This window comes from Taeniopygia guttata, chromosome 1 (genome assembly GCF_048771995.1).
Source record: "Taeniopygia guttata chromosome 1, bTaeGut7.mat, whole genome shotgun sequence".
In the NCBI taxonomy this organism is placed as follows: domain Eukaryota; kingdom Metazoa; phylum Chordata; class Aves; order Passeriformes; family Estrildidae; genus Taeniopygia; species Taeniopygia guttata.
In genome coordinates, this window is record NC_133024.1 from 69,946,396 (window position 1) to 69,970,125 (window position 23,730).

A 23,730-nucleotide genomic window follows, 5' to 3' on the forward strand; every position below is an offset into this window, starting at 1 on the left:
AGCGGGCTCCTCGGGAGATGCCCGCATAGCCCGAGTCCCCGCTGACATTGGCGGGGGGAGCGGGGCGGGCAGCGCCCTGCCCGCCCAGCCGGAGCTCGGCCCGGGGCCCGGCCCCGCCGCAGGGGAGGCGGAGGCGAGCCCGCCCCGCACCGCTCCGCAGCCCGGCCCCGGCCCGCTCTGCCGCAGGTAACCGGGCTGCCGCTGTCCCAAGCGGGGTTCAAACTCAGCTCCGGCGGGCAAACCGGCGGGGCGCGGGAAGTTCGGGAGCTGGGGCGGGTGGTGGGGTTCGGTATTGCCCACGCCGCAGTTCTCCACTCTGGCCCCCCGCCCCGGCAGTCCGCAGCCCTCCCGCTCTGCCCCTGCGCTACCGGGGGCACTTTCGGGGATGCTGCTGCCGGTGCGGGAAGCGCCGGGGCCCTGCCACCGCCCGGAACGCCCCGCGGGCCGCCCGTGGCTCCTCGCTCGGCCCCGGTTTGTAAGAGCGCGGTGGAGGGAAGGGAGAAGCGAGCAGGAGGTGGTATGGGGGAGATAGGGGTGCAGTGCGAAATACGTGTTCTCTTTGCCCCCAACCCCTCCCCCGCCCCCCAAAATGAAGTTATTTGAAACTGTCGGGAGGGACTCAGCAAGCGGAGAGGTTTCTGTTTCTTCTTATGATGCCCACAATTGGCGTTATTGTGGTTTTGCCCTTCGAAAAGAGCTGTGTGAATCAGCAAAGGGACAGAAGGTCTCCTGCACTTGCAAAAGCGTTCTTGAGCAGAGCTCAAGGACTGGGCACGATGCGGAGCCTTGCACGAGGGAGAGGACACTCTGGCAGCCCCTTGAATTGAGCACAAAACCTAAAGACAGGCTCTTTTGGGAATAGTGGTGGGAGAGAGAGGTAGGGAGAAAAGGAGGAGAAACATATATTGGGGGCTGGGGGAAGAGATTGCATAGTGTGAATGATGATGTGCACCTCTGAGGTAGCGAGGTCCGGGAAGGTCATTGGTGGAGCCTGCAAAGAGAACTCTAGAGGAGGAGAATTTTGCAAGGGGGTGAATTAAAAATAATCGATTCTGCATGTCCTGCTCAATGGGCATGCGGTGGAGGGCCTGGCTCTCGTTGCCTTGCCCATCATAAAAGCCAGCACTCCAGCTCTGGCTGGTGCAGCTTTCCTGCATCCCTCTACTTGCCAATGTGACTAAACACAAAAGGAGGGAGAGAGACTACTTTCCATGTCTAGCAGGAAAACTGCAGCAGGGAAAAGCTGTGTCCTGAATCCACACGGACCTTTAGGGAACTGACTCACGCCAGTGGTGCAGAAGCCACCCCCCTTTTTATTTTACTCTAACAGTCTTTATTGCAATTTGAAGGACAGGATGCAGAAGCTTCAGAGCAGGGTCATATCACTCTAGTTCTGTACAAACCTACAAAAAGAAAGAGTTGTTCCAGGTCAGCCCATGCATTTCAATATGCAGGAACAGAAAAAAAAACCCAACACCAAAGCAGTAAAGTCCTTGCACTCCACAAATATTTCTGAAGTGTTTCGCTTTTTTTTTTTTTTTTTTTTTTTTTTTTTTTTTTAAGCATTTAAGGACACTGCTCTCACACACTGGTTATATCAGCATGAACAACTGCAGAATGACTTGGGAAAAACTGCAGAACTCACCATGTCAAAAATCATCATTCTTTATCAAGTGGATCATGGCAGTATCCAGAGGCCCCGTTCAGGGCTCACAGTTCCATTGTGTCGGATACTGTAGACACATGTAATAAGAGAGATGGTCTATGCCCAAAGAGCTTATGATCTTAACCCATGATGAAAGACAACAGGTGTATAATACAAACCCATGGGGGAAGGATAAGGGAAAAACAGCCTTGAGAATAAAAAGCAACAGGCCCAGCCAGTGACAAGTGTTTGGTGTCAGAAGGAAGTTTTAAGGAGATTTGAAGGAGAACAATAAAGGAGCTTTACGGTTATTAATAGGGAGATTTTTCCATGCATAATGGCTAACTTGGAAGAGAACATAAAATTGCTTGTTAAAAAGTTGGACAGTGTAAAAGTAAAGGTTTGTGCCACTGGTAAAGCAGAGGGGGAATATTGCCAAGTGACCATAAGGGCCTGGTATCTGGTGTGCTCTCAGGAAAGAGGTTCCCAGCTCCTTTCTAGTGCTTTAAATTTACATTTCTAGTCCCAGTGAAGAGTATTATATGTTTGGGTTTTTTTTCTTTATTCCAGGCTTCAGTATTTTCTATCTTGTACTTCACATCAGCTTACCTTACAAAAAATATCTTAAGGTAAAGAATAAAGTATTGGTGTAGTTGCCTTTTTTTTTTTTTTTTTTTGTGAGGGAACTTAAATTAAAGCCTACAGGTTATTTGCTATAGGTAGTTTAGTGTTATAAAAGTGTTATCTAAGTTGAGGCTTTGATGTCTGAATTACTTATAAGTATCAAAGCCACACATGAATTATGCAGGACATCCCCAAAATCATACCCATCTGTGAGTAGGTGGTATTCCAACCTTGCTTCACATAAAATCTATGTGTGATGTGTAATGTCAAACTTACCCCTTACTAAAGTTTGGCATTGCTGATAGCTGGGGCTGTATTAAAAACCTACACTTTTATCCCCAAGACACTGAGGCAGGAACATCCCTAGCTCCCCTCTACTCGAGATTCACACCCACTTCCCTTATACCCTCCTGGAATTAAAGACTGCATCTGCCACAGTGAGTCATCAGGAGCTTACTCATCAGCTTTATGCAGGATTTTAACTCCTGAGAGCAGAACTGGTCAGAAGGATCCTGCATTTCTTGAGGAGTTCCTGGCACACATTCTCTTCACATGTACCACACTAATGTGGCACCTCTGTCAGGTTTAAAATATTATGACACTTTTAAAAGAAAACTGTTTCACCTGTACTCTGCCACCTAGTTTAGTTTTAAAAGATCTTTTCATATATCATTTTTTGAGTATCATATAAAAAATAACTCAGCCTGCCGAAACAGTTTTTTTCTTGGGTTTTTTTTTTTTTTTTAACTCCCTTTGTATAATTTCACCAAGAGCAAGTTCTTATTCTGGACCTTTAATGTATCTAACTCATTTATTTTCCAATCTTGCAGACAGAGAACAGAACGACTTAGTTATTAAAAAGAGAGGTGTTATGACTTTCCCATGAAACACATGGCATTTGCCATTTTTACTAAAATGTCTTGAGGCGGAAAACTTTGAAAAGCTTTTTTTTAATATATAAATGGAGAATATTATAAAAAGTAATGCTATTTTCAGCTTTCTCAACAAATAAGAATTTTAGGGTATTTCAAAGCATGACATAAACTTGGATATAAGACTATTAATTAACCTCATCTCACTTGAGGCTGCTAGAATTGAAACATCAAGATATAAATGACTTGTTCTTTAACACAGATAAATAGGAACAATTTTAGGGCACAAATCATCTGACCTATTCTACTTTAGGATAACATGACTCATGCGTTAAAGATGCTTAATTCTTCCTCGTATATGGAGGGAGCCTATATTTGACGTAGACTTCTACATGACAGAGGTCTAGATAGGACTGCATAGATCCCACCTGCTGCCTTATACATGTGATTGAGCATTTCCCCAGAATGGCTGGTGAGGGCACTGAACTATTAATACAGCTACACAAATTAACACTCAAAAGAAAACTGATGTGATCTCAGCAATGAAAAATGACTGAAAGTCATGATTATCAAACATTAGATTGACTGGAAATAAAGAAAACATTTGTCAAAACAAAACAAAAAGCCATAGAACTCAGGTTAGCTGGATTAATAAAATAAATGTCTACAAATTCAGAAAATTTAAACTGGAGGAATGTACTTGCTTTCTCATTTTAGAGACTGCAGAAAAAAATAGCAGTATTTATGACCAAAAAGATTCCTATAAAAATTCCAAAATTAAGCAAGAAAAGGCCAGTTCATCAAAATTTTACACTACAGTAGTGTAAAACGTGCAGTTTAGATGGAAAATTCCTGGAAAACACCAGTGTCAGTGTCACCATGCGATACACAACAACAGTGGGATATTTGACATGGACTTTTCATGGTGTTATGGTATTTTGCAGTATACAGGAATTAGTGAATCACATAAACAAATACTGGCAGAACATGATCTTTGTGATCATCCTAGAGAAGGAGTTATTAGGATAAAGTCAAGTGCATTGACACAGGTGTCAACACAGTCTTTTTGAATTCATGTCCTTGTTGGTGATACTTGAAGATAGGGTGATGTAAGTGTGAAAGCTGCCAAATATGTTTGAACTTTCTGTGATGTCTTTATTTGTACATAGCTTGTATCTGCGGATTTTAGTAATGATTTGATTTTCCACTGTGTTGCAAGTCTGTCCACCTCAAGAGCCAAAGTGCCACTGATTGAAAGGAGAAAAAGGGAGGAAATCAGTGTTGCCATGTGTGCAGGTGACCACAGAGGCCTCGACGTGGCAAGCAAGTTGTGTGGCAAGGCTTGCAGAACTGCTCATTTTGAGAACTTCTTTGCCACGGCCAGTGCTTTGCTTCGTGCACCTTCCCTGCCCAAGCACACATGGCATTGGAAGGGAAGAGGTTTCTGCCTCCTTCATGCTCTCATATTGTCGGTGCTCAGTTGTAGCTGCAGTCTCGGCAGGGCTCGCTAGCAGGCTGCAGGGCATCCCGAAGGCTCTTCCCTTCGCTGATATTTTTCCTCTGTATATAGTTCACTGCCTGAAAGATGAGGCTGCCTCTGTACACCAGCCAAGGCACACTGCTTGACCATCAGCTGGATGCTAATTACCAGAGCCTGGACTGGAGCTGCAGACAGCAGCCAGGTCCTTGCCACCTTGCCAGGCAGGGAGAAGGCGCCTGTCGGCGCCTGCCCAGCCCGGCAGGAGCTGGGTGTGTGCCCCACTTACCGCTCCATGGGCGCTGCGGCAGGCACGGCGGGCACGGCAGCAGCCCGGTGTGCCGTCCCCCCGACGGTTTAGGTCCGTGCCAGCTCCATGATGGCTCTATGCCCGCTTTCTGGAACGGCCAAAGGCCTTAAAAGCTTTCCCGATGGAAGGGCTTACCTCTCCCTCCACGACACCCAGGACATTTCATGCCGAATGGCCCCGAGCCAGGCCTGCAGCGGCCACCCGGGGCTGCTCCCCACGGGGCCGCATCGCTGACCCCGCCGGGGCAGGGGGGGCCGGGCGCGGCGGGCCAGGGGCTGCGGGCAGGGGCAGCCGCGCTTGTGCGGGGCTCTCTTGCCCTCTAGCGGGCGAAGCCAGCGGGGCGGCCCCGCCGTGCCCCCGGCCAGCGCTGCCGTGCCGGGCCGGAGCCCGCGGCCCGCTCTGCCCGAGCCCGGCTCCCGCCCGGGACAGCCCCGCCGCACGGCGCCGGCAGCGCGGGCACGGGCCGGGGCCGTGCCCTGGGGCCGGGCTGTGCTGCGGGAGCCGGGCAGCCGGGCTGGGCAGCGCGGCAGGAGCAGCGCTCCGAGCAGAGCGCCTGTCCAGCGCCGCTCAGCCAGCTGCGGGGAGAGCGACCAGCGCCACGGCCCCAGCCAGCAGCACGACGAGCTGACGAACAAGACCGTAATGGGGCAGCCAGAGATGCCATTCGTCTTTGCGATTCCTTCAGCCGGTTTGGTGGCTGACCGTGACCCCATAGCTGCGAACACAGCTACAGATGGGGAGCCAAAGGGGAGCACGGGGCTGTCCACCCCAGCTGCTGGGTAAGCATCGTGTACCCGCTGGTGCTGAAAAAGGGAGCAGTCACTGCGGACAAGGGACTGCCGGGCACGGGCCACGAAGGGACTTGGAGGCAGCCCACAGCTGAGTGGGGTAGAAGTGATGCTGAAGGCCGTGTTTGGGAAAAGAAGGACATCTCTGCTCATGTGGAGCGTTCTGACACATCGTAATTTCAGTTCTTTAAGTTGTATAGTCTGTATTTACTAAGAATTCTCCTTTTCTGCTAATGGTTTAGAAAATATTTCAGTATTGTCATCTCCATAATCTTCCTCCTTCCTGGTTCCAAATCAATAAAAATCTAGTCCTTTCCTACATTATTTTAAGTGTACTATGTCCATCTAACAGAACTTCATACATTATCACTAGGAATGCTTGTTTTACAAATGTTTTAGAAAATTTACATGTCTTTTTAAAAACTGGCAGTGACTGACTTTCTTCCTGTAGACTTCAGCTTGACTTTATCACTTTTGCCATTTTGCAAATAAATTTTATACTTTTTCTCTCTGCTCAATTTAAAAATTATTTTCAGTAATATATATTGCATTTTTACTCTGACTGTTGTTGTAACCACTGAACCACAACAGCCTTAAAAGTTATCCTTTTAATGAAATATAGCTTGTTAGCTATCTAACAGAATTCAGAATTTGTTTTCTTCCTCTCTAAGGCTTTTCTACTCTCACTCTAATTTCCCATTATTGGGGAATCACTGATACCTCTGGGGTCACCATCCCCTCTCGTGATTTCTTGAGGGAGGGCAATAATGAGAAAGTCCTCTGTTTGCTGGTAGTAAATATAGTTGGGTCACTTGGAATGCAGTCACTTGGAAGCCTCCACTCTCTGCTACAGTTATTATAATCCTTTGCATGCCTGTATCTGTTTCATCTGCTTAAATGCTATCCAATTACTTTGTTGATAACTTACATATTTTGCATGGTTTTGCCTGGTGATTTTCTTAATCATTCTGTTGCTATTTCATCAATAACTCAACAGTACATAACTGCACTCTGATTCAGTATTGTGAAGGAACAGAATATAACCATTTGCTTTAAATAACTATCCTGAATATATACTAATGCTTTCCTTTTGGTTGGCCAAGACAAAAGTATCTCTGATTAGAATCTTGCTTGTTTCTCCTGAACTTACTGCTTTGACAGCAGGACTGGAGACCCTTCCCTCCTGCACAGGGAGGAAAGGGGGAGAAGCTCTGGAGAAGTCAGTAGCTGTGGGGAGCCGAGCTGCAAGATTCCTAAGCCATTCCCCACAGAGGACTGCCATCTTCTGTTTAAGCCATTTATGTTTGCCCAGCCTAAGTTTTTAAAAAACTGGTATAAAAGATGAAGGGGGAAGAGAAGGGACACACTGTACAAAGTGTTATTGGTGTAATCTTTTCATATGCTGTTGTGCGCTACCAACAATATTTTCTATGCTGTCCTATTTGCAGGTGAAGACTTGGAAATGTCTTTGATGTTTATCTAAGGTATTTCAGATAAGGAGTTTTTCTACTCCAGATCTTTGCCATCAACAACTACAGCCCATGTTTGCTGTTACACAGGGAGGAAGTTAATGGTAATAGCTGCCTCTTCTAGGTCTAAAGCTAATTCATGCTTACCAGAGAAGGATAAAGAAACTAATAGTGGTTCTGAGCTACTATACAGCCCTCAATGTGACTCTCCCTGCCTCTCTCTGGATTTCAAGGCACTGGTTTTATGAGGGTCACCAAAACACCTCTGAGTACCAGGTTGTATCTTTATCCATAGCTGGAATATCTCCTCCCTGAGGAGGAGCAGAACAAAAAAGAATCTCCATTCCTTTGGCCCCACTCCTCAAAATTCATGCTGGTTTCTACATCCTACCCTTCATTTCCCAGAAAAAATTGTCAAGGAGATGAAAAGCTCTCTAATAACAAGAATTTGCTTCTCTGCCTTCATGGCTGCTCTTGACAAAAAACAGCTTTTCCACCCTGTTGTTTAGATTTCATCAAAGTTTGCAAACCTGAAGTCCACCCTAGGAATTTTAGTCCCCTCCCAGAAACTGTTAATCCAAGAAAGCTTAGAAATCCATGAGAGGATCTGAGAAACACATCAGCACAGGGAATCCACAACTAGGATTTCATGCCAGAAATAGGTACCGCCTGAACTACTTTGCTTTTTCTAGGCATTGCAGTGAAATCACTGACAGGCAATGGGGAAATAAATTGTTCAGGAGGTTCCTATGCTTCCTCTGCTTTAAATATTGCTCTAGGTTTGAGGAGGAGAATGACAATTACTGTCAGGGATTCTCAGGGACTGACTTTATCACACAACTAAGCAGTGAAAACTCATTTCTGCAGATACGAACAAATTGGCTGTGACTACTTTGTCTTTACTGCAGTAACACTGCAGCCAACAGAACTAAGCATGCAAATGTTGAGACACCAGGCACACATCTAGTATTAAGTATTCTGCTTTTTTTAATGGGGCACAGGCTTGTGAAGAAACACATGGCAAAACTGAAGGAAAATTATCCTGCCAAACCCCATGTTATGCTATTTGTATAAATCTTGATATGAACAAGCAGAAGGAATTTGCTTGAACTTTCTGGAATTCATACTTTGTATTCCTGTAATCATCCGAGCGTTCCAGCTCTGTACATTGGAACCTGGCTCTGCTGCCCTACTGGGGGCTGCTAAGGAGAGCTCTGATATACCAAGTTTATAAGCTTGCTCCTTTGTCTCAACTAGATGTTCTCTGGTTGTGTCTTCCAGTGGAGTGATGGTAATGACACTGCAAACCCTGCTCTTCAAAAAAAATTGGAGCAAACTCCCACCTTAGGTAAGCTATCATAGCACCACTCTATTGCTGGGGCTTTAACAATTGATACAAATGCAAAACAAGCAAATTTGAGTATTTTATTCCTTCAGGTAAAAATTCCTTTTATAGTTCATCACTGCAAACACTCAGAATTTGTGGGCCATTCTTAGTCACAGTTTACATAATTAGGAAGCTGTGGAAGTCATCATAGAAGGACAGATGAAAGCAAAATCCAGGTACACCAAGAACAGGGAGATGAGTCAAAGATCCAAGAACTCTGACATTTGCAGAGTCATGCAGTGAATTTCTGGAAAGACTGTTTGCAGTGCAGGTGCACAAAATACGTGACCCTCAACTGTAAAAGTGTGAGAACTGAGTGTTTAGTAAACGTTCTTGAACAGTCCTCTCTGTAGATTTGATTGTCACTAAATTTTTCCCACAAGCAGATTTTGGTCCAGTAGCCCCCATATTTTATTTATAATTTAGGTCATATGCTGCTTACATAATTTTTTGTCTAGTCATTTAAACCATCTTTGCACAGTATTCAGACAAGAGAAAATCTTGGGAGTTATTATTATTATATTTTCCATTTTCTTTGGATTTAAGCAAAGTCTATATATTGCAGAGTCTATGAAACACTTCAAATTCACTTTGAAACTTTACTTCAATGCTACTGAAAAGTTGAGGCATTAGAGTTGTCTATGAACAGTGAGAATTAAGCTCATTTCTTAACATTTCTGAAAGGTAAAAATAAATCTGTAAGCATTTTAAGCAATTTTTAAGCAATTTTAAAGTTATCTCAAACACTCATTTATAACACACATGAATGTCACACTCAAAAAATAACTGTACTGGTAACATGTTTTGAAAAATGTCAGCCTTCTAATAAGGATGTTTTACAAGTGGAGTCTCTCTTCAAGAACAGAGAATCAAAAAACTTCCATTACTGAAATAACTTTAAATTATATATTTAAGATTCTCAGAACTGTTCATTGGTGCCTCTTTTTGGACAATTACATTCAAAACCTCTGAGGATGCCTTACATGAGTGCTCAGTAAGTGAAATACTGCAGGAAATACTTGGAGAAAATTAGGTCCATTAAGATCTCTTCATAGAATCATAGAGTTGTTTAGACTGGAAAAGAACCCTAAGATCATTGACTCCAACCATTAACCCAGCACTGCCATGTCCACCTAAACCATGACACTAAACTATGTCCCTAAGCACCACATCTACATTACTTTTAAATACCTCCAGGGATGATGACACCACAACTTCCCACGGCAGCCTGTTCCAACAATTCAGAAGCCTTTCCAAGAAGAAATTTTTCCTAACATCCAGTCTAAACCTACTCCAGAACAACTTGAGGCTGTTCTCTTTCACCCTATGACTTGTTACTTGGGAGAAGAGGCCGACCCCCACCTGGCTACAGCTTCCTTTCAAGCAGTAGTAGAGAGTGGTAAGGTTGCCCCTGAGCCTCCTTTTCTCCAGGTGGAAAAACCCCAGCTGCTCATCATCAGACTTGTGCTCCAAACCCTTCCCCAGCTCCGTTGCCCCTCTCTGGACACGCTCCAGCCCCTCAATGTCTTTCTTGCAGTGAGGGGCCCAGAACTGAACACAGGGTTGGAGGTGTGGCCTCACCAGCGCTGAGCACAGGGGGACGGTCACTGCCCTGCTCCTGCTGGCCACACCAGAGCTGACCCAGGCCAGGATGCCATCGGCCTTCTTGGCCACCTGGGCACACCCTGGCTCATGTTCAGCTGCTGTTGACCCAGGTCCTTGTCCACCAGGCACCTTCCCAGGCACTCTGCCCCAAGTCTAGAGTGTTGCATGAGGTTGCTGTGACTCCTCAATGTCTTTAATATTTAATTACATATATCCTAAGCAAGGATAAGGATTCCAGTACCTGAGGTTAAGCTCCCACTGTTTAAAATTCCTGGCCTCATTTTTTTTTGTAGTGAGATCCCACTTCAACTAATCTGTGGCCCTTTTTGCATATAAAAATTTACTCACTTTATACCACTTCATACCTCCTCAGCCCTTCTGAAAATTATGTCAACCCAGACTAACCACCACAGGTTTCCTATTTTATAAGATACACAGACATCACTAAAGATTTTCTATTTCATGGATATACAGCTATGATCTTTGCTCTGGAGTATTTGGGTAGTCACAGGGGTAAATGTTATGGAGAACAAACATGAGCTGCCAAGAAGGCTAATAAGCATAGTACTTTTTAATTCATAGTACCTCTTAATTCACATGATTCTTAAGCAAACTGAGAAAAAAAGCTGGTGCAGACAACTTGACAGCATGCAATATACAACATGAGACAAAGAACATTTCAAAGTTCAATACTAAATTCTGCCTGTAACTGGCCTTCCCAGCAATTCCTTTCAGGAGTAGTCCTTAGATAAGCTATTCTTGAGTAGAAGGTAAAATTAGATAGTTTTTACATCTTTAAACAGCATTTAAGAACAGAGATCACAGTCTTTACTCTCTTTCTCATTAAACACAGAGCAGTCTGACTCCTCCCCTACACTTTTTAGGTGGGCAGCACAGGCATACAGCTCACAGCTATTGTGTGTTCAGGGGCTTAGGGCTGGCTAACTGTGGCTGCTTTGACCCTCAAGACTTCAGCCACCCTTGAGAGGCTGATAATGTAAATCCTACCTCTGTCCATGGGCCAGAAATATTCAGCAGCAACCTCAAACCTCCTAAGGGAAGATTTACACAAGTGGCTCCAGTTTCAACTGCTTGATGGTATAGAACTACATGAACTTAAGTAGTCTTTCTCTAAGGGGGAATATAAACAGTTCAACTTGAGGTCAGATATGCCTAGAACATTACAAAACATTAATTTACACTAAGCTGGAAAAGAAAAGCTCCCAACATTGTACTCTTTCTTGAATATATTCACAAATGCAGGCTCTTCCTAATGCTGATATTTAGAATACATGTAACTGCTGAAAATTAATGTTCATTAGGCTGCATTTACAAAAAAAAAACAAACCAAAACAAAACAAACAAACAAAAAAATGTTCCATCTTCACTGAGAACCAGACTTGGTATCTACAGACACTAATGAACAAAAAGGCAAAATTCCTGTCTCATGAAAGATGCAGGTCTCAGTCCACCAAGCAAACCAGCAGTTTAGACTGACAGGCAAGGATTTCTCACACTGCAGAATGCTGCCTCATGCTCTTCGGAGGATATCTGTTCCCAGTCACGACAGCCTAGCTGGTTCCCATCAGTTTCAGCATTTGAATGACTGCCTCTGCATGGCAATTACTGTTGAGTCTGCAGAAACTCATCCAATCTCTTTTTGCTGACAGCATAAGCTATGAGATTACATTGTCATGTGAGCTGTTTTTATGTCTTGTCTTCTAGGGATTGTTTTCTCCCTCTGATTGCTTACAATTATTGAAAGGTTCTTACCCTTTCCTGCTTCTTTACTTTTTGAACAAGGTGCAATCAACTCAATTCAATCATCTTTGATCTCATCTCCAGTTCTGCTCTCAGTATGGAGCTATCTCATCAGCTCCACATTTCACTGCTGCCTTGCCTTTCTTCTTAGTCATGCTTTAATGTGGCTGTTTGATGACTAAACTAAGAAATACTTACTCATGTACCATGTCCTCAAGCTCTGAATCACTGAGCATTTAGCATAAAATTCTAGCATTTTCCTCTTAAGAATAATATCCAGAGACTTTGCAGTCTTTGCAGGTATTATGAGATTTCATCGTGTTCCTACCTTTCTACTAAAAGTTCATTTAATTCTTCTTCTGTAACAATAAGATCCTCTTCACCTTTTTACTGAATTTGTCATCTTCAAACTATGAGACTCCTCAGATAACTGTATCTGTAAAACAGGGACTAAATATGAAAATTATAGAGCGAAACCCTGTATCTTCATACCAGCTATGGCCCCTGTGCCATAACGTCTCTGTCAAAACTACCTTCAGCACCAAGGGCTCTGCATTGTAGCACAGACATCTTCTGAATTATCCAGGGGCTAATATCCTCCTCCTCCTCCTCCCATTCATGACATAAGCATTCTCAGTTGTGGAGGGTTAGAACTACAGTAGAGCCAGATGAACAACTGACTTACTGTGTCCTGCCAATGGTGCAGCACATCCACACAGAGACAATCTCCTTTGCACAAAGTGGTCACTAGAAATGCTCAAACCTCAAGATCTTCTTTTAATTAAGCTTTTCAATATTAAGCAAAAGTTCAGTAATTTTAAAAAATTGTCTTTCTTTGTATTTGTGTGAACATTATTCCCAGTGATTTCTAAGTGGCAATGTACTACCAGGAGAGGAATACCCCATGATGTATCAGTTCTCTGGAACACTTCTTTTTTATCCTTGTTTAACTCTTTTGCCAGTTTTAGCACAGCCAGCAGTCTTTAACAGATGATGGACCAAAAAGAAACATAACTTCAGATTTTAAGTATCTGAAAGTCTGTAGAAGTCCCTGAGAAAAACAAAAACTCTGCTTCATTTTAAATTGCATACACAAAGACAAAAGGCACCTTTGGGAATTAAAAATCTCCACAATACAAATGCAACTGATGTAATCCCAAAATAAGAGGCTGTCTTAACATATATCAATAAATAAAACGCAATCTGTGCCACAAACTTGGTTAAGAGGACTGGGGGGGCCAAGACTCAGAGGAGACTAACATGAGCTACAGAAAAGGAAAATACTTCATTTTTTGTGTTTCTGTTGGATTGGTTTTGAACAGGCCTTTTACTCAGCACTTCCTGACATGAAACCTTGATCCAGAAGCCTTCCAAGCACAAATCTCATCCAGAATTCATCAGAAATTTGGTGGATGCAGAACTCATGGGATTACGTCTGGTACGCCATGTACAGTGGCAAGCACTCACACAAGCATACGAACAGCAGCATGTCCTTTCTAACAGAAATTTAGAGATTTGTAGGTAGAGTTGCAGTGCTACAGTATAAAGGCACACTCTAAGTCACTAAAAATTCTAAAAAGAAAACACTCTTTCCCTTGAATTGAAGCTTTGGCCTGGGGTTCTAACCTTCATTACAGTTTGCAACATGTAAAAGGAACAGATAAACAGAACTCCTCTTCCTCCTCTCATCATCATAACACCCTGGATCATAACATTCTTAGATATTTTTCAGGCTGCTAATTCAATGCCCACCGGCAATTCTGTTATTTCCTCTTCAAGCACATTTTAATGTTATCACATCTGAAATTTAAGTCTGGTAAATATAATAAATTTGATTATAACTTAGATTCCCTACTTATTAAATTAGCTTATTTTCAGAAACCATGCTGAATCTAAAGGAGAAAAAGCAGCAAATTATACCTGACAGCTTTAATGGATTTATAACTATATGAATAAAAGATGTGATTCATCACAGATAATAAGTCTTGCAAAAACTTTGGGTGAGCTGAGAAAATAATGGTAACAGCTTTGCAAAACTACTTATAATTTAAAATCATCTGAGTGGTGGGGAAAATGTGGCAGACTCTAAGGACTACAAAGTGGTCAAAAAATCCATTAAATTTGCTCTTGCATAATTTCTCTTTTTGCGTAAAACCACAGCAGTAATTTTTACTTTCATAACTGCTGGTATAAGATCAGGTATGGAGAAACAAGACAAGACACCTTAGTGAGTAAACATCTTACCATTCTCTGATTTGCTACAGGACAGTATAACCCTCACTTTGTACTCACAAGCCTAACACACAGTAGTATTTATTACCTCTGTGACAATAGAGTTGTGTTTTGTACAGTATCAGTACTGTAACTCCAGGATGCACAGGAGAAGGCAGGATAGAAGACTTTAAAGTCTAAACGCACTCATATAGAACATCCACTATTTATTCTGGCTAAGCTGTTTCTAAGGGTAGGGGATAAAGATGATGAATAAGGCAGATTAAGTTCTAGGCCATCATATGTATGTAAAAGTACAAAAGGTAGGTTCTGGACTGAAGTCTGAAGTTTTGCTAGTTACTTCAAGCATCTTAAAATCTTAGAGATTGTCTCAGTCTTAGGGAATACATGGGATTTTAAACTTGTATCATTATATACAAAGGAATTAGAATAAGGTGCACTAAATAAGGTACCATTATATACAAAGGAATTAGAATCAGGTGCAATAAATAAGGCATAAAGTTAATGGTAGTGGTTCCCACCATGCTTTAGACATTTTTTCTTACATCTTCTTGCTACTTGCTTTTATTGGACCATAGTCTGTCCTCTCTCTTCAGAATGTAAGTTACAGCAAATTAGAATCAGTGGAATTATAGCTAGGAAAATTTTAAAACTACTAAGGTGGATGTAAGAAAGTGATGAGTAGCAGCATCAGACTGACAGATATCCTTGAATTTAAAATCAAATGTGGACACCAAAAGTTTGGTAATGCAGAATTTTTTATATTAATTTGCAAAATGTGGACCAAAAACTGTCTAAATAAAGTAATATTTGCAGAAACTGTGTTACAAATAGCACCTGCCTCTGGGGATTATTTCCAGCTCTGTCACTGCCTTGTTTTAAGATTTTAGATGAGTCATTCCAGCCTAATGTGCTTCATGGTACAAAAAAAGAAGGTAATCAACCTCTAGTGACCCTCCATGGATGCTGTAACACCCAGTTCTTGATAAGGTACCCTGACCTTTCAGAGCAGTAGAGTCCCCTGTTGCTCTCCCTGCAGGGATTCTGGTACCATCCCAACTATGGTATCCCAACTCAACCATCCGAGTTGAGTTTCTGGCAATCAGCAAGTAAACCTAGCTGCTGAATACACCAGTATTACATATAATAAAACAGAAATTATATAAAAAGAGATTGAGGTGGAGAGTACATTAAAAGAAGAAGACAAAAGAGATTCCATGAGTGTTAAGTAATTTAGATCCTACTTAATCTGTAACAAAAATGGCTAGCCTACAATTTACTCAATATAATAATGCAATACTTATTCCTCAAACTTGCCTTCCATTTTGTCCATCAAGGTCTGACAAGAGCAGTGGGCTCGTCGGGTGCTGAGATGTTACCAGCACTGAGACCACTGTTCGGGGTAGATTTGGGGTAAGGCCACACCATGATAGTCCCTGGTTTCCAGCAGGTTACCCACAGACTCTTCTGCTCCTCAGTGCTTCACTGGTGTAAGCTTCCTGGAGCTTCTCAGGGTTTATGGAGTGGGAGGGTCCTGACTGACCTAAGGTCCTCTAGAGTGAAAATGGCACTTTCTCTTGCTGATGTGAAGAACAATAAACAGCTTCTGTCATCAGTCACCCCCTCCCTTGTCTCAGAACCCCACCCACCTAAGCAATCTAGCATGGTATGCTGAGCACTCCTAAATGCCTTCAACTACCACAGGCAAGTAGGCAGGCATCCTTTGGAACACTGGATAATCTACCTTTGTAGATGTATTATAATCTGATGTATTATAATAATTTGATGTATTATAATCTACCTCTCTCCAAACTCCCTCTGCAGCAAATGATAGCAGTAATGTCTGAACTGACAAAGTATATATGTATTTTTCATGTAAGTCAAGACACAAAAAAGACATAAATTCCATAAGACATAAATTCCAGTGCTCCCAAATACAGATGTTCATAAGCCTAGTAACAAGTTAGTACACAGGGAGGGAATGAGGATCTCACAACTTCTCCCATGCAACATTCTTCCTTCAGTTGCACCTTGAAGTAACACATCTCTGCTTTCATCTGTCATCAGGGTGGCACCCCATAATCAAACTCTATCTCCTTTGTTGCCAACTCTGACAGCATATGTGCCCAGCAAGTTTTATATCCAGATCTGCAAGAGTTCATTTCCAAAAATCTCAGCAGAAACTAGACAGAGTAAAGAAAAGCAGTTTACAGTGCAGACATTTACAGCTGCACAAAAATAATCTCTGTTCCCCTTACAGTCAGAGAGACGGATATGGGTATTTCTTTGCTTGAGATTCAACTGAGCCACTTCAACAATTATCTTGGGATGAAACAACTCATTCCATAGATGAACACTTACCCCATTAACAAGAGCATAAGACGATAAATTCAGATACAGACACCTATATGTAGACTTTTCTTTTTAGTGAGATGAACCTTACCCATGTCTTACACACCTCTGCCCTTTTACACAAACCTCCTTCGCAAGCTTTAGTTCCACCAGTCTCTTCTGCTCCTCAGAAATTAGGTTACGGCTGATTTGCTGTGGATCCTCTGGACTACTTCAACTAAATCTCTCCATTATAGACCAGCCACAGAGTGTCTCCACCTAAGCAGTAGGAACAAGAGACCCATAAGCAATAGAAATGCCTTGTGAGCAGAAAATTCTCTAAGCCTTGTGAACATGAGACAGTCTGTGTGTGTCAACTTTTTGCTCTCGGCATAGCTCATGCCTTCTCGGACACATGCAATTCTGATATTCCAGAATACCAACCCCTTCAAGTCCCCTCAAGAACTTTCACTTCTCTAGAAAAAGGTTATATAATGGCTTGGAAATCCTCTCTGGGTGTGGTCAGCAAAACAGCTCCTGCCTGACAACTGCCAAATGGGGACTGTCAACTTTATCCATAGCTTTGTCAGGGATTTTTATTAGTGCCATTGTTACTGCGCCTTTGTGAGTGGATCCAACAGCAGCTTTGATGCAGCTACAGACTGAGGATCCCTCACCAGCAAATATATCAAGACTGCCCACAATATTCACACAAATAGTAAAGCTGTTTTTCAGCTCTGCAAGTGCCAAATGCAGACATTTATGGAAAAAGATTCTGCTGACTACAATGAACTTCATATTAGGACTTCCAAGTTTTTTATGAAAGGATCACAGAATCTTTTATAGTGAAGCTGTATGTCTATCACACACTCATTCTATTAGGTTAGATAATACTAACCAACTAAACACATACATGGAAAATAATCATGCCTTCCCTCTGCTTATACAAAAATAGGTGCTTATACAAAAATAGGTGCAATCACAGCTCATAAAAAGTATTCTGAGCAAAAGAACAAAACACCATTTGAAATAATGGAATACATTACAGAAAACAGTAATTTAGAGTTTTATTATTCCTTTATTTTTCACAGAAATTATATACACTTCACCATCTTCAGTAGTATTAAGGATGCGATAATTAAAGTAACTTTCATTAATAAATCACAGTAGCAGTGCAACATGTTATTAATAGTTGCTTTAGACTGCGGTCTGTGAAAGAAACAAGAAATAAATATATGATGCTAATCTACTTCAACATTTCCAGAAAACACATATTTAAAAAATATTTTACAGGTTATAATACTGATAATTCTATAATTGTTTCTTTGGTAATACTGTGAAGTAATGCCTTGCCATCTTTATAGTATTTTTTGAACTACATAATAATAGTTATTTTAAATTATATCAGTTTCAGTAACATTGCTTTTAAAGACATAAAGTCAGAGTCCCTAATAAATCCTTTTCGTTTTTCAGGTAACACACTTAAAATTAACTTTGCTAATCTTGACATGTTTTATTGTACCCTTACATACAATTTCTATCCCTCTCTCTTTTTAAGTACAGAATCTATACAACAGAAAGTCTTAAGCAATCTTAACTATAGTTATTTCTGCCAACTCTTCCTATAAAACTCAGGCTGAAATAGTGGTATAATTAAAATTGATTGCAATGCTCACACCGATTTCAGAGAATGAAAGAAAAGAGAAACACTCCCTGAAATACAACAAGGTCCCAGCAACACAATTCTGTATTTACATAGGAAGCACGGGTAATAAGATTTTGGGAAATCCTATGATTAATATAAGCAAAATACATATATAAATTTGCATATATTTGTATGTATATAAAAAGATAGGTTAAAGGTCAAAATGATAGGATTTCACTTACCTATAGGTCTCTCTTTTTGAGACCTAGTGCTAGCAGCACTGCAGAAGAATGTTTTCAAAGGAAGAAAAATTAAGGACAACTTGTTCAGCTGAAAACGTGAGGAGAATATAAGTGCTAAAATACATAATGTAATTCCATTACTTAAAACATTTTCAGGGGACTTCTATTATTGTTTCAAAAGTGCCATGGGATCTTATCATTAAAAACAGCAGTTGAACTACTGTTCACATCTAATAGCAAAAAATCTTGAATCTTCAAAGATTTATGTATACAGTTAATTTTATGCAGTTGAAATAGTCTTGCTTCAGAGTACAGAATTTTTCAAAGTGCTTACAATTAGGCATACTATCTGAAACTTGTCACAGAACTGAGACCTATGGCCTTAATTAGAAAGTAATAGCAAATAAACTTTTCAAATTTAAAAAATGAATATTCCTTCACCAAAGAATATCAGTTTTGATCTGCCTTTTGTATTCACATTAATACTTAAACAGTCTGTGTGCCATATCTTTAATAAATCAAATATTTATCACAAAAAGGTCACTGTGAACTTAGAAACTGCATTTTAAAAACTTTCCAATTCCATTACTGTTATCTTCCATTCTCATATTTTTTTAAGTAAGAATTTTGCTTTCAACCTTTCTTCTCTGATTTTCAACTTCACTTTAAAAAAGTAATTCTGAAGCTTGAAGGAATTTGTTACATACATCAGCAATGTTTCTCAGCTAACTACATACAAAGAGTGTGGGAAGACAGTGAGTTAGAAAGGTCAGTATAAATGAATGCTATGAGAGGTATTTGGGGACACATATCTTAGATAAATTTTAATTCTTTTCCTTTTAAATGGACTCTATCATGATAAGCTTTCAAGTAACTTTAGCAAGTTGAAAATATTTGAAGATAAGCTATATTTATAGTGTAGCTCCTAACTGCAAAGATTGCTGTGAAGTCTTATTTATGAGCTGAATGGTGTTATCTAGCCACAAAATGTTCATATTTATTTTCAGACCACTAGGAGATAAATGTTGACTGTCTGGTAATTAGTTACATTTCCATCATCTCCAAAGCATACAAAACAACTGGACTTTTTAGAAACTAACAGCTTAAAAGATTCTTCATTGGAGGAAGGTAATTCAGATTCCTTGAAAGTAATCTCTCCTCTATCTGTGGTTTTGTTTTTTTTCTTGTGGAGCAGGGATGGGTAGAAATTATGAAAATGGTCAAAGCTGAACAGGGCTCTGGGCAACCTGACCTAGCTGAAGAGGTTTCTGCTCATTGGAGGGAAGTCGACTAGATGACCTTGAAAGGTTCTAACTATTCTATGAATAACAGTCATACAAAGCAGCTTTGGAAATCTCTGAAGCCAGCTTCTAGCCTTCACCATGAAGACCTTGGTGCAGGACTTTTGAGCCTCTGGACAGAGACCAAGGTATCAGCTGACCAACTTTAATGACTGTCCAGTTCTGTCAATTACCCTGTACTTTTCTAAGTGTGCTAAGAACATTTTGTGTTAATTGCTTTTCAGAAAACTTGTCTTCCCTGTGCTCGCATCCTTACCTGATTCAGTGTTTGCCTTGTACTCATAGCCAAACAATCTGTTCTCATGTTTGCTAAAGTAAAACCGAAATTATATTCTTAAGAGACCATATAAGTCCAAAGAAGAGCTAAGGAAGGTCTGGCTTTGTGAGACCTTTCATTTCAATCTTCTGTCTGACATTGGACAAACTATAATCTTACAATCCAGTTCTTGACTTACAAAACCAAGCAGTGATATTTGCTGTCTTTTGATTAGCTGTCTGTTCAGCTATGCCAGGAAAGTATCAAAATACTGTTAGCACACTGTACAGCCTACTAAAATCTCACATTTGGTTGGAGCTTACTGTCATATGTACTTATGTTAAATAAGTCAAACCAACCCCCACGCTATTTCTCATAAAATGGGGACAAGTATACAAAAGATGGCTTGCCAGCTTCCCCCCTCAACTTACAAACAGCTGATCACTGACTTCCCCAATCCAGTTTATGCAGCATTTTAAGTCCAGGAAGACAGACAAGCATGATGGGTGGCCTTCAGACTAACTGACTGAATCCAGCTCTCAACTCTTACTCTGTAAGAAAGGGTTTAGACAGAATGTAACAGGAGTTAATTTAAGCTGCTTCAAGAGTAAATGAATGCTGGCACTAAGCCTAATGCTCTTGAGGGGATTGGAGTTCTAGTAGAGTGAATCCCACTTGGAACATGGCCTAACGCTCTTAAAAGACACTGAGATGTGGAAGTAGACCTTCAGGCATGAGGAGATGTATGTTTACTTGGCTTTTTTTTTTTTTTTTTTTTTTGTACTTTGTAACGAAACTTAAAATAAATAAGTTTCTGTCAAACACGATTTCCTGAGAATGACAGGACTCACAAGGGTTTTGTTTCATGGTATGCTTTTGTCTTTTGATGTGACTTTACATTATAATCATTATGCCTAATGAGAGACTAAGAAAAGACTGCATTTAAGCATTGTTGCATAACTATTCAGTGGGCATTGACTCTTAAAGAAAAATTACATTTTAAACATTTCAGAAAATATTTTATTAGTATTTTCATTTGCTTTTTCAAATTTTCATCAATGCAAACACCTCTAGTACAAAGTCTGATGTCACCACACAGAAAGCATTTTTTAAAAAAGCAGGTATGACATCTTGCTAAATGTAATTATTTCTGCTTACAAGAGCATGGAAGAGCAAACTAAGCAGGACAGCAAAGGGATGTAACATTTTAGGGCTGCAGCATACAGTAGCTGATGACATTTGTCACCATAGAATTCAATTTGTCTGGTGAAACTTTTATTATATCTACCAGACTGCCAGCATCATTTCTATAAACCATAGAGATCTTTGTTTTGTGCCGTAAACCACCGTGCAGTGATACTGCATGGGGTGCAACAGGACTCTGACTCACCAGGAGTCTTCTAGCTGTTCAAGGCGTGTGTTCTAGCACTCACAACTGTACCAGCACAGTGACAGCAGCACAGCTGTGAGCAGCATGAGCACAGCAGTAGCTTCGTTCTGGGAGCCTGCGCCCACGAGGAGGTGAATTTACTGCAGAGAGAGAAGGGGTGGCTGAGGACACTTAACTCACCCATCAGCATTGCGTGCTTGCAGCCATATGAGGATAGCTCTCCATTCACGCTGCAGCTGTAACTGTTCCAGGCAGGAATGTCATCTGAGGAAAGACAAATGACCTACTTATTTGTTTTTACTTAAAGAAAACCTGAATATGCCTGTCAGAACAACGAATTAAATCTCCTTGCCTGTGCTGTGGTCATGTATTCAACATCAAGGGATCTGGCATTTAGAAATCAAATCTCTCAGCCATCCTTTACAAGATGTTTCTAAGATGTTGCTAGCACTCATGAAGTGCTTGCTATTGGCTTCCACAGAAAGTAAAGTCCTTTTAAGGTGTTTGTACAAATACTATGTATCAGACTGTAAGATTGGGATGGAAAATACTTTATCTGTCTAGAGGGAAACAGAAATAGGCAATAGGAATTTCCTGCAAGTTTTACAGAAGAAGTGGGATTTTGCAGGGTATTTAACAATTGACATATTTTGCCTCTATGTTTTATATTGGGATTAAAAAGGCTTTTCCCATGTGAGTTAGTTTCTGGGAATAGGAAAGAGCTTTTGCAATGTATATTAGCATGTAGAGATGGAAACCATTCAACCTGCATATTGCACTCCTGGGTGATTTTGCAATGTGCAGTCATTTGTGCTTCCCAGAGAAGGTGTTTTTGAAGGGTTTGTATCCTGCTAAGGACTTGAGTTCTGAGATTCTTGAAGATGTCTCAAACACTTCACAGAATGACACTCAGTGAGCAACACATGCTAAAAGAAAACTGGATAAATTCTGATATGCCATTAGTTAAAATGACTGAAATTTTGCTCTGTGTAACTGAATTCATGACTCTGAATTCAGGTCAGGAAAGGAGAGTGAACTAAAATTACTTTGATGGCAGTGATAGATGGTCACCTTTTGTCAGTGGATAGAGGGCAAAAAAGCCTTTCCATGTTTCAGAGCCCGTACCAGAACATTTGTAATATTGACAACACAGCACTGGCTGCCATATCAGAAAGAGGTGGAAGATACAGTTTGCTAAAACAGACTGAGTACCTTTTGAAGGCCCTCAACCAAAGACCCAAGTAATAGAAAATTGCATGCACCTGTTCTCTCATCAGTCTTTCTTTCTCCACATTCACATGGAGTCACTGGGTGAACTACTCTCATAACAAGGATACTGGTATTGCCAACATACAAATGACATTTAACTTACTCTCTGCTTTACTTCATATGACCTTATCATTAATTCCAGATGGCCCAATTTTTGAATGTGATCAACTAACAAATATTTGAATGTTACCAACCAAGACCTAGAGAGCTTTGTTAAAACTATGGCAATGAGAAAAAAAAAAAAAACAACACTCTGAAGCATTCATAGTGAGTAGTAGTCATTTGGCACAAGTGTTACTGCCAACCAAGTCATTCTGTAATGCTTCTCAGCTAACACCTCTACCACAACAACTCTGTAAACTCATCTTCTGTCATCTGTATTTCACGAGAAACTCTTCTGCCCTTGAGAAGGCTATCCTAAACTTGTTCATGCTTTTGTTGTTTCTGATTAGGATCACACATGAGCAACACATCCATATGGGCCATCAAAGCCTAGGAAATCTTCAGTGCGGGGTCAGCCCTTGTGGAAGCTCACCTAACCTGCCTTGCTCAGTACCCCGGGGTTCCCGCAGTGCCTCCAACCCTGCTCGTGACCCATTGCTCCTCATGCCCTCAGCAGTGGGAGTCTGCTCTGGGACAAGAGCCACATCAGGGAACGAGGTGAAGTTGAGCTCTGTGACAGACACACGGGGGGCCGCAGGACCGCTGCAAGCGTCGCCACTTTTAACTCCCTACCGCACAGGCCTTCCGTGCCCCCTCCCCTGACACAACCCAACACCTGGTCCCTGCCCCGCCCGCCTTCCCTCCCCACCAGGAACCCGCCAGGAGCAGGGCCTTGCCGCCTGCCCTCACCTGGGCTCCTCGTCCGGGACGGAGGGAGCGGGCGCGCTCCGCCCGCGTTACAGAAACAGGGCATCAGTTAGATTGGAAAAGACTTCTGGCATCATCGAATCCAACCTGTGGCCCAACACTGCCATGTCAACAAGACTATGGCACTGAGGTACACCTCTAGTCTTTCCTTAAACACGTCCAGGGACGCTGACTCCAGCACCTCCCAGGGCAGCCCATTCCAACGTCTAACCAGCCTTGCTGTGAGGAAATTCCTCCTAATGCCCAACCTAAACTA

General features: G+C 41.5%; 1 protein-coding gene and 1 long non-coding RNA gene across 10 annotated transcripts; one reads left to right on the plus strand and one right to left on the minus strand.

Moving 5' to 3' along the window:
• LOC121470106 (uncharacterized) lies at positions 1-19,721 on the plus strand. The gene is made up of 3 exons (XR_012056662.1): positions 1-186; positions 8,467-8,533; positions 19,584-19,721. It is a non-coding gene; the product is annotated as an uncharacterized lncRNA (long non-coding RNA).
• LOC140684413 (uncharacterized) lies at positions 1,311-23,510 on the minus strand. 9 transcript variants are annotated; one of them, XM_072930854.1, is made up of 6 exons: positions 23,457-23,487; positions 21,516-21,599; positions 20,377-20,496; positions 18,389-18,426; positions 16,649-16,780; positions 1,311-12,989 (listed from the first exon to the last, which is right to left on the minus strand). In XM_072930854.1, the coding sequence occupies exon 6, from the start codon at positions 5,867-5,869 to the stop codon at positions 5,060-5,062; it is 810 nt and encodes a 269-aa protein (XP_072786955.1). In that variant the 5' UTR covers positions 5,870-12,989; positions 16,649-16,780; positions 18,389-18,426; positions 20,377-20,496; positions 21,516-21,599; positions 23,457-23,487; the 3' UTR covers positions 1,311-5,059. The 9 variants fall into 9 exon arrangements, 8 of the variants coding, with proteins under 8 accessions (XP_072786955.1, XP_072786951.1, XP_072786945.1 ...); XM_072930850.1 differs by having other exon boundaries at positions 18,389-18,476; XM_072930844.1 differs by having other exon boundaries at positions 16,629-16,780; positions 18,389-18,476; positions 19,946-20,496; positions 23,457-23,484.
• Between the last annotated feature and the right edge of the window lie 220 nt (positions 23,511-23,730).